Here is an 11,958-nt window from a genome sequence, read left to right on the forward strand (position 1 = left end):
GTTTCCTGCGCCCCTTGCGCATGAGCGCGACCTGCCCCAAGGACAGTGGCAGGTGGAGAGTTTGACTGAGGCGGTACACATGTCAAACGGTAATGCAGGTGCCCTAAGGCGAGCTCAAGGAGGACAGAAACCTCCTATAGAGGGCAAAAGCTCGCTTGATCTTGATTTTCAGTATGAATACGGACCATGAAAGTGGGGTCTCATGATCCTTCTGGCTTTTGGGGTTTTAAGCAGGAGGTGTCAGGAAAGTTACCACAGGTATAACTGGCTTGTGGCGGACAAGTGTTCATAGTGATGTTGTTTTTTGATCCTTCGATGTCAGTGCTTCCTATCAATGTGTAGCAGAATTCACCAAGCATTGGATTGTTCACCCACTAATAGGGAATGTGAGCTGGGATTAGACCTTTTTGAGACAGGTTAGTTTTACCCTACTGATGATGTGTTGTTGCAATAGTATTCCTGCTCCGTACAAGAGAAACCGCAGGTTCAGACATTTGGTGTTTAATGCTTGGCTAAGGAGCCACTGGTGCGAAGCTACCATCTGTGGGATTATGATTGAATGCCTCTAAGTCAGAATCCCCCCCTAAACGTATTGATACCGCAGTGCCACGTGACACCGATTGGCCTGGGAAGGCCTGCCCTCGAGGGCCCGGCAAGGAGAGCCGTTTGAGAAGGGATGGATGAGTGCTGCCCCTCTCCCATCACGCACCGCACATTTGTGGAGAACATAGTTCTAAATGACTTGTAGAGTCATTCAGGTTCCTGGGCTCTACCATCTCTCAGGACCTGAAGTGGGACACCCACATAGACTCCATTGTGAAGAGGTTGTACCTTCTTCGCCAGCTGAGGACATTCAACCTGCCACAGCACTTTCCTAAACACCTGTTTGTCACTATACACAGCACAATATTCCTGTTCCATGAGATCTTTTTGTCTATAGGTTGATTTTGAATCTAAAAATGCATCTTCCAGATGTAAACACACACACAACAAACAGATGGCTGGTGATGTATGTGTTTTAAGTTATAAGTGTAACTCTATCGGTGAATAATTTTTTGAACCTTTTCATCTGAAATCATCTGAATGAACTGTTTAGTTGAAATTAATCAAACTTCCCAATGCTAAGTAGCCTACCACATGATCCTGTCACCTGGCGTGCCTGTGATTGGCTGTGTAACTGAAATGAAGAGCAGACAATGGTGTTCAGACAAAAGTTTTTTGCTTCCAAATTTGATTAATTTTGTTTCACTCTACTCTGATTAAATTCATCACAAGAAATATGTGATCTATCTATATATATATGTATGTGTGTGTGTGTGTGTTAGCTATGCTAAGTCAAGTATGTAAAATGGGCGCTCTACACTAATGCACTGATTACAAATGAACACTCATTCAATGTAATTTTTAGACATTAAAACACTTGTAAATCTTCAAGGTTTAAAGAAATCGGTAGCTCTCAGTCAAGAAAAAGTATTATGCATTTCAATTACACATGTAAACAGATTTTTGTTGCTTCTTATACAAAACACAACCACACAGAATTAAAAAAATATTAAACTGATTCTATACTGGCCACTGTTCGATAACATTATTCATAGACATGAAAACGACAGAACTGCTGCTGTTGAATGTTGATTGTGTTATAGTATAATGCATTATACTCTTTAAGGTGTAACTATGAATAGGTTAAGTATTACGTATTATAACTTATTACAATCATTTCTGGGAAGTTATGAATGGATCAGATCATAATGCCTTTACAATACATTCTAAATATGGGCTTCAAAAAAGCTTTACCGCTATTTCTAGTGAGCTTTACACAAACCCAAACAAGTTTTTATAAACTAAAGTACATATATCTTACTAGAAATGTCATAAGTTGAAAAAAATGGGAAAATGGGATTTCACTTGTTCCATCAGACGCCATGTTTATTCTTAAAAGTTCTTCCATTGGATGTTACATTTTAAATATTATATTCTCATCAACTGCATAAACAACTGATTGTTTATGCATATTATCATGTACTTTGAATACCAAATAAGTGCTACAACATGCTTTTCTATAGTTTTAATGAGCCTATATTATGGAATAAGTTTTAGAACACTTGAAATGCTGATTGTGTTTCTTTAATATAAATATAGTGTACACTTTTAAAGAAGATTGTTATAACATAATCAGAACATAACATGAAGTCTTGAATATATCTGTTTATTTACCCCCAGAACAAATGGATCCATCAGATGACCTAGACGAAGATGATGAGCTTCTTGACGCTGCTATCCAACTGAGCATTCAAGAATCATTTAAAGATATTACCTCCCCTGGAAGGTGTGATGCCCAGAATGATACCTACAGAATCTTGAAATATATCAAACACAAGATAGAAAATTAATAAAAGATATCACCCGTCATGCTCCTTCTACTTTTTATATCTTTCAAATAAATCCAGTATGGAATATGAAAAGATCTTGGATGCAATTTCTAGAGGTGAATACAAATGTTTTCTCCTAAATGTATGATTTTATTATAGTTTGATGTGCCACAAAATACAGTGAGGTCCAAAAGTCTAAGACAACTTCAACATTTTTAATTGCATTATGAAAATTGTGCTTAATGTTCAAAATTGCCGATCCATTTTATCCAGAATGATTTGACAGTTTTCCAAAGATTATCTTGTGTGCTTCAAAGGAAGCAAGGAAATCTGACCATCTGTACAAATGAGTTAACAAGGTAAACATCACTTATTTGCTTACCTTTGATTAGTGACAAAGAAATAGGGCAGAATCTTAAATATATCTTAATGTCATAACTTGACTTTATTTCATTGAAAAAAATCCTGGAAATGTGTTTATTTCAAAGTTTAAATGAAATTGTGTATACCAGATTTTTCATGTAAGACTTTAGGACCCCACTGTAAATTGAAAGTAAATTATTTATTGCATGTGAATTATAAGTCAAATTAAATATACTATGCAAATATGTGCTTTTCATTTGGCTCCACAGGTGACCTCTTTGCTCTTCAGGACCTGGCTGATTATCCTGATGCATTCACTGAGGTGGATAGCAGGGGCTGGTACCCATTGCATAGGGCTGCGGTTCAGCAGTCTGTGCAGGTGTTGGAGATGGTACTTTATGGTGAGATAGAGTAGCAGTCTGCTGCCATAGCTTGCAAAATGTCTTATATTCATTCATCATTGATGTTTCAGTCATGCTTCCTTAATGCTTCAGGCATAAAGTAATGGTGAGATAACATATTATCACCGGCATCAAAGATTTAAATATTCTTTTTTAAAACTTTTACATACTGTTTGTTTTTGGAATTGTTCTGTATTGGTAACTATGTTGAATTTGTAGTCATATAAATTCCTATGTTCAGTAGTTTGGTTGAAAATAGCTTCTTACAGGTTAACTTTAGAGGAGGAAACTGCAGATGGAGAGACACCATTGATTTTGGCTATAAAAGCTGGGCTGGTGGAGATTGTTAGGACTCTGCTAGAGCATGGAGCTTCACCTAACAAGATGAATAGCAAGAACGAGTCTCCTCTATTGCTAGGTATTTTTCATTTATAGTATTTTTATCAGAAGGTTTATCTTTTTTACTGATAAAGAAACTCAAAGGCCTATATTATCACCATGGCTTTTAAAATGAGTTCACATGCTATATGTTGCAGCTGTAAGAACAGACTCATTTGATATTGCTTATACACTTTTATCACGAGGAGTGAACCAAGCCTGCCTTAAAAAGTGGACAGCCATTCATGAGGCGGCCAAAGTTGGCTGCATTGACATCCTTCAGCTCCTGTTAAAACATGGAGGTAACGTCTCAGAGACAGACCAGAACGGAGTGACGCCCATGGCGATTGCTGCAGAGTATGCCCAAGCAGAAGTTCTGGATATCCTGATTCAATATGGTAATACTAGTCGACTAGAGCAACATCAAAGTTAAATGTCATTAGATATTGGTAAAGGAAGTATGTACAGGAGAAAATGCAGATACTCATAGGATCATGTTGGCAACCTTTTTATATCTAAGTGACAGTTCAGCCAAAAAAGAAAATTCTGTTGTCATTAAAGCCTAATTTATGGAAGAAGCCAAACTTTTTTCTCCCGAACGAACAAAAGCGTTCTTGGCGAACAAAACCTGCACAGCATGTTTTAAAATGAGTTCTTTGAGGGTGACGTCACTGAGGTAATGCCAATAATACAGATCTTTCTGTATGTTGATTGTCACTTTCAGCGCTGTAATGCTTCTGCCAGAATATTACCTTATCTAATTCCAGAAACACCAAAATCAGTCCACACATTTGACATGGCCACGTTGTCTTTGTGAAGTTGATCATCATATAATAGTGTACTTTTGAACAACCTCATGAGGTTTAAAGTAATAAATGTTTATCATTAAGATCACGTAACTAAAGAACATCACATCCAAACCACAACTATGATTAGCTTTAGCCAATCATCAATGCTCTTCAAATAGTCAAGTTCTCCATGGTCAAGACTGTAATGGATGTGCATGAACAGGAGAAATATCATCAAACAAACACCTAAAACGTCAAATGCACAGTATAAATTTGCCTTTACTCATCCTCATTGTTCCAATCCCGTATGACTTACTGTATTCAGTGGAACACAAAAGGAGATCAACATGATGATCTACTTTTTTGTTCCATGGTCAAATGGGTTTGGAGTAATTTGGGTGAGTAAATGATGACAGAATGTTCATTTTTGGGTGAACTAACTGTTCAAACCTCTCAGAATGATGTACTCCCTGCAAATAGGTGGTGATGTAAATGCTCAGGCGCCAAATGGAGACAGTGTGCTGTATGATGCTGCTGGTTCTGGAAATCCTGACTGCATTAAGCTTCTTCTTCAACATGGGGCCAATCCCAACATTGCTAATCTCTCATCACAGCTTCCCATCCACCACGCAGCCTACGAAGGGCATTACCTGTAGGTTAAATAAAGATGCAAATCATCTATATATTATATTGCTAAATTTCTCACCCCAATCTTATTTATAATTCTGGAGATATCAAAAGAATATGCATTCGTTTTGTATCAATTCCAAGTGAAAGCTGACTGGAGACATGATTAGCTTTGCAAGATTTGAATGGATGCCGTTCACAAAAATAGAATCAGGATTCACACCATAAGCAACATCCAATTTCTTTTCAGGGTGCTGAGAATGCTAATCCCCATAACCACAAGTAAAGCTCTCCATCTCTCAGGCCAGAGCCCCATTCATTCAGCAGCAGATGGAGGCCACGTACTGTGCCTGGAGCTCCTGGTGGACAAAGGCTTTGATGTCAATGCACTCCTAGACACTCACATCTCTGAGAAGTATGGAGACATGAGACGGACTGCCTTGTACTTTGCTGTTTCCAATGGAGATGTGACCTGCACCCAGATGTTGTTAAACACAGGAGCCCAAACTGAGCTAGATCCTCTGCGCTGCCTCATAGTGGCAGTGAGGGCTGGGAGGTACGAGATTGTCAAAATGCTCCTGGCCAAACAGGCGGATGTGAACTGTTACTTTGCAGTGGTCAATGACACAGTGTTCCCTACTGCATTACAATACTGCCTGAATGATGAAATGATGATGAGACTGCTGCTAAACAGTGGTTATAATGCTGAAAAATGTTTCAGTTGTCATCATGATTCAACATGGGGTCACCACTCAGAACATACCAGCGAGAAGGTCCCAGTGAGTTCACCACCTTCATAATTGTTTTGGTCCAAAATCTATTGAGCTACCTATGTAGACAGTATTTAAGGTCTCTGCTAATAAAACAAGCTTAAACCAGCCTATGCTGTGTGTTGGTTTAAGGTGGTCTAACTGGTCGACCAACCTGGCCAACCTGGTCTAAGCTAGTGTAGTTGGTCTCCCAGCCTGACCAGCTGAAATGTGCACAAAATGCCTCTTAAACAAGCCAGCATTCCAGCCTAAGCAGAAAGCATTGCGATTAGCTCCCTAAGAAATTCAAACCAAGACAAAGCAAGAGAAATATTGATTACAAATATACTTATAATTTAAATCAATGCAGAAAAGTATAAATAAAATAGTTCAATATAATTCAGAATTTGCTATTTTACAAATTTTCTTTGCATATTAGAGTATTCCAACGATAGCTTAGCAACATGCTAATGTGAAAATATTAAAATCAATCAAGCGAGGAGTTCTATTTGTATAATGTGCGGATGTTGTTGCCTATGCATTTGCATTTTAGAGTATCATGGCGATAGCTTCACAACATGTTAACATGAAAATATTTAGATCAATCATTTGAGGAGAGCTATTTGTATGGTGTGTTGATATTGCCTATGCATTCCCTAGATTGGATAGAAACAAAAATCTAGAGTTCTGGCAAACTAGCCACAAACTTGACATTAATTTGCTGCTAATTTGCCACACATTATTTTCACATGCCTATGAGCCTTTGGCAACAATGGAAAATTTGCTGCAAGATTGGCGCAAATCTCATTTGCACGTGAAAATACTCAAGAGTAAATATGTGGAAAGTCTACTGCAAATTTTGTGTGAGGATTTTTATTCATATTAGAATATCATGGTGATAGCTTAGCAAAATGCACGTAAGGCGTGCTATTTGTATGACACTTAGCAAGATGATAACATCAAAATATTGAAATCAATCAGAGTGGTATTTATATGATGTGCGGATGACATTTCTGATGTTAATAGCTTAACATAGTAATGTAAAAATATTGATAACAATAACATGAGTAAAATTACTGAAATCAATCATGTTAGGAGTTCTGTTTGAATGATGTGTGGATAAAGATGAGAGTATCATGGTGATAACTTAGCAACATGATAACATCAAAATATTGAAATCAATCATGTGAGGAGTGCTATTTGAATGATGATGTTTCGAATGTCAATAGGTTACAACAACATGTTAACATAAAAAAAATGTAAATTAGTCACGTGAGGAGTGCTAAATTTATGTTTGATGTTCGGATGTTGCTGCCTATGTAGGGCATCCCAAATCACTTATAAGGTTCCAGTTAGGATCCTGCCTTAGAAGGATGCTGCCTATTTAGGCAGTTTGCATCGAGGCAGCTCATCAGGTTTTGGAACAATGTTAATGTTTGACTTACATCTGAAGGACATTTGTCACATGGCTAATAACTTTTACTCATATCTCTATCCCCTGCTTCTTGTGTTTAGTTTTGTGATTTCATCAGCGTCTCTTGGCTGTTCTCAGGAAATGCCGTGCAGGTTCTCTTGAACTATGTCAGTCATATTCCCATCTGTTCAAAGCTAAAAATGATATTGAAGGGGCATAAGGTGTGGCCTGAAATTTCAGAAAAATTGGGTGAGTAGCAAAGACAATTACAGCATTCAGACACATGAATATCTCTCTAGATGTTGATGAACCTTAATTAATACAGTGGCTACAGTATTTAGACACTTATGGTGGAGTTCAAAATGTATGAAAACCAATGCGTTAGATAACAAAATATCAGACCAAGTGAAATTTCTTTGAAAGAATTAAAGCACAAGCACAAATACCTTTTGGGGCTACTGTATCTTAAATTAACCTGCTATATTCGGCAGAAATCCAGGGCACTATAACATGATTTCTCATAGATATATGCATTTTTCAGGAAGCCCTCGATCTCTGAAACACCTGTGCAGGCTAGTTATCAGAAGAGAGATGACCTCATGCAGGCTGGATGACCCAAAGTTCATAAAATCAGGTCCTTTCCCACCAGGACTGAAAGGCTACCTGATGTACAAAGAGTATGATTTATATGGAAGAATTAGATGTCAGGAGGAGTGATGTTTTCTTAAAATGAAAATGGAGGAGGAAAAAAAGGGTACAGTTGTTTAAAGCCACTTTATTCCGTTTTATTCAGAAATGAACATGAGGTTGACATAACCAGAGGTTTCACTAGTATTCGTCCATCATAATATTTGGGTTCCAATCACTTAAAATGTCAATGTGAATTTTCTGTCACGTTTAAGGACTTTGCCTCTGAAGCAAAGGCTTGATGCCATTTGTGCAATAAAATTATGTCAATATGTTTTTTGGTATTTTCTTATCAGATACATATAAAAAGGTGAATACCTTTTCCTTGAATTAAGGCTGCTTTCCACTGAGTGCCACCGACAAGAGTACATTCAAGATGTTCCATTCCAAATTTTAGTAAAGTACATGCTGTGTGCTTTGTGTCTGAGTCAGTCTGAAATTAGATATTTGAATACACATCACACCTCTAAACTGTGGTACTGGAATGATCTGCAATATCACATTGGAAATCACAAAAGCAGGTCATACAGTATCTATTTATTGCTTTATGTGCCATTAATATCAACAAGCACAACCTTTGACTTATGCATTATCGCAATATTAACACCCACTAACATTATAATAAACTGATACAGAGAGCACTGTTATTAGATATATTTGTAGTTTATTGTATGGCTAAGGCATTTTATTGGTTCCTGTTCAAGTTGTCCTGATAAATTGATCTGATAGAAATGTGTACTGTAATACACAAGTAAGCATATGATGACAGTGCAATGTTTGAGCACTGTTGTGTAATACACATACAGTATATAAAAAATATTATGTGTCATTACATGGTTGTTGCGGTCATGAACTGTTGATAGTTTGCTTTGTCATAACTGGTTACTAATTCAGAAGCTGCAATATTGCATATTTATAACTTCCATACAATCATTTTGAAAAGTTCAATTTGAAAAGAATTAGTAAAATGTAATTAATGTAGAGTTTATATGGTGATATCTTTACTACTGTCTGCACAACTGCTTTGGAGAATGGCCTGCGCATTAAATGTAGTATAATACAAAAGGTATGAGTATACAGTGTGATATACACCGATCAGCCACAACATTAATACCACCTGTCTATTATTGTGTAGGCCCCCCTCGTGCCAACAAAACAGCGCCAACCCACATCTCAGGATAGCATTCTGAGAATATATTCTTCTCCACAATTGTACAGAGTGGTTATCTGAGTTACCGTAGACTTTGTCACTTCGAACTAGTCTGACCATTCTCTGTTGACCTCTCTCACCAACAAAACATTTCCATCCGCAGAACTGCCGATCACTGCAGGGGCTCAACTAGACATTTCCGAGTGGGTATGCTAAACTTAAGTTGAGCCAATTGCACCACCTTTACATGGTGCCCCTATGCAGTGCATACCTTGCATCAATGGTTTTTGCACCTCTGGCTCACTGGATGTTTTTTGGCACCAACAATCATTCCATGGTGCAAATCACTGAGATTAAAAATGTCCCCATTCTGATGGTTGATGTGAACATTAACTGAATTTCCTGACCTGTGTCTGCATGATTTTAAGCACTGCACTACTGCCACACGATTAGCTGATAATCGCATGGATTATTGTTGGTGCCAGACGGGCTGGTTTGAGTATTTCTGTAACTGCTGATCTCCTGGGATTTTCACACACAACAGTCTCTAGAATTTACTCCGAATGTCTTTACGCCCAAAACAAAAAAATCCAGAGAGCAGCAGTTCTGCAGATGGAAATGCTTTGTTGATGAGAGAGGTCAACAGATAATGGCCAGACTGATCCGAACTGACAATGTATATGGTAACTCAAATAAACTCACTGAACAATTGTGGTGAGAAGAAAAGAAAACACTATTCTGAGATGCAGGTTTGTGCTGTTTTGGCAACACAAGGGGGACCTACACAATATTACACAGGTGGTTTTAATGTTGTGTCTGATCGGTGTATGGCTACTTTCACAATACAAGTCAAGGTGCTTCAAGTTGATCGCATGTCCTTTTAATTGTTGCCCATATCAAACATTTGTCCAAACTGGCAACGCTCCAAAATGGATCTGCGTGCGTAAAACACCCATCACTTCCATGTACATCATAACATCATACATGTTCATAACATTGTGTAATATGATATCATATTTAGTTTTATATGAAATTAGAATTTTGGATTTATAGTCTCAAATCTACTGTATGCCTTAGCATTAACATTATCACTTTCTGTTCACAACATTTGAGACCAAATTAACATCAATATAATTATTCCTTACATTTATATAGCACTTTTCTAGGCACTCAAAGCACTTTACATAGCATAGGGATGATGATGCGACAGCAGCCATAGTGAACCAGAATGCCCACCACACACCAGCTATTGGTGGGGAGGAGAGAGTAGAGTGATGTAGCCAATTCAGGGATGGAGATTAATATGAGGCCATGGTAGATAGGGGCCAATGGGGGGAATTTGGCTAAATATTGGATATACAGTGGGGGTCCATGACTCAGTCCCATTAACATCTGGAAAAAACCTCAAATTTCAAGCTGATGTAATTTTATTTTTGTTAAAATACTTTATTATATCCCATCTTAATATGCAGAGACAATTATAGGCAAGACATTCATAGGTAAATTAGCTTAAAAACTGTAAGTATTCTTTCTCTCTGGCATTTTGAAAATTCCTGTGTTTGTTTAGAGCGACCAGCATAGACCCGGGACTATCTCTTAGTTTGAACAATGGTAGACGGGACATATTCAGAAAGAAACGTTTATTTTTGCAATTCTGTTTGGTGGTACAGAAATTACATACTTCAGCTTTAAGGATTTTGAAAAATGTAAATAAAGTTAAAATGTTAAATGAAATGTGTAAGATTCTGATAGTCACCAAGCAAAAGTAAGACATTTGATGTTATTGACCATGTTAACTTCTTTGTAACAAAGGTTAGATTTCATTGCTTCCATTGAAGCACACAAGATGCCTTTTAGAACATCCTCAGATCGTGCTGGATAACAAGGATCATCAGGTTTTGCACAAACATCAAATACATACTGTCATTAATGCAAAAAGGAACTTACAAAGCAATTCTGAATTTTATGTAAATTTTTCAGTTCAACATTTCACTCCAATTGTTATGCTGATAAAACAGATTTTCTTTAATATTATTTTATTATTAATTTAGAAAAACACAAAATAAAAGCATTTTCATTAGTGGTCACAGACTTTTGTACCCCACTCTACGTTGATGAATATGACTCATCTTTTTGATGTCTCATGCCAGGATGCTCCTAATAAGCAATTTAAAATACTGTTACATGACAAAATCCATTATGTAACACTCTCCATATAAATAGTATTTGCTTTAGATGTCTCCCCAAGGCCCAGTTCCTATGTTTGTATTGGGCCAACAGTTGCTGACAGGTTTCACCACAACTAGTGAACTAACGTTCATCATGTAAACTAACTGAGTTGTCCTCATGATGCAACGCCAACATTCAAAGACACAGTGCATTCAGAAATTATTCAGACCCCTTCATTTTATTTTTCACATTCTGGTCGCAAACACTCACACACTTATGCAAGCTATTAATCTAACATAGAAGTATTGGCAAAGGTTGACTAACAGTTCATTCTCAGGAATGACAGCAAGACAAAACAAGACAGCAATATATGGATGTGTGTGTAAGGGACAGATATGCTGTTTTGGACCAAATATGCCAAAAAAGATGAAACAACCTATACTGTAAACACTAATAGTTTTCTCAGATTGTAAAACAAATTGTTTACTCAACTTAATCTTATTTTTTTTTACTATTCTTACTCATTTTAATTAAGTAACTGTTACTCTCTAAACCATAAGAGATTTGTCAGTTATATAAAAATGTAAGTGGTCCTAATTAAACAGTACTTGAAATGTCACAATTTGGAATCAAAACTCAAATATGTACGTTCTTTAAACTTTAAAAGAAGCTCCCCCGATTGAGTGAACACTGGCGTGTTTGTCTACCACTGCTTTCCAGCTTCTTTTCAATGTTTTTGGATGCATTTGTTTAGTGGCCTTTTGAAGGCGCGACCTCAGGAAATTGAGTTTTATGCTTCTCTTTTATGGATAATCTTATGGACTATTGACTTTTTTAATTTGTTTGGAATCTATCCTACA

General features: G+C 37.1%; 1 protein-coding gene across 1 annotated transcript; it reads left to right on the forward strand.

The window, feature by feature from the left end:
- Window positions 1-2,228: 2,228 nt before the first annotated feature.
- LOC127640283 (ankyrin repeat and SOCS box protein 15-like) lies at window positions 2,229-7,809 on the forward strand. The gene is made up of 9 exons (XM_052122735.1): window positions 2,229-2,329; window positions 2,451-2,488; window positions 3,005-3,136; window positions 3,396-3,554; window positions 3,673-3,912; window positions 4,783-4,954; window positions 5,180-5,708; window positions 7,194-7,341; window positions 7,634-7,809. The coding sequence occupies exons 1-9, from the start codon at window positions 2,229-2,231 to the stop codon at window positions 7,807-7,809; spliced, it is 1,695 nt and encodes a 564-aa protein (XP_051978695.1).
- Window positions 7,810-11,958: the final 4,149 nt, after the last annotated feature.

The sequence above is a fragment of the Xyrauchen texanus genome, chromosome 49 (genome assembly GCF_025860055.1).
Source record: "Xyrauchen texanus isolate HMW12.3.18 chromosome 49, RBS_HiC_50CHRs, whole genome shotgun sequence".
Classification (NCBI taxonomy): domain Eukaryota; kingdom Metazoa; phylum Chordata; class Actinopteri; order Cypriniformes; family Catostomidae; genus Xyrauchen; species Xyrauchen texanus.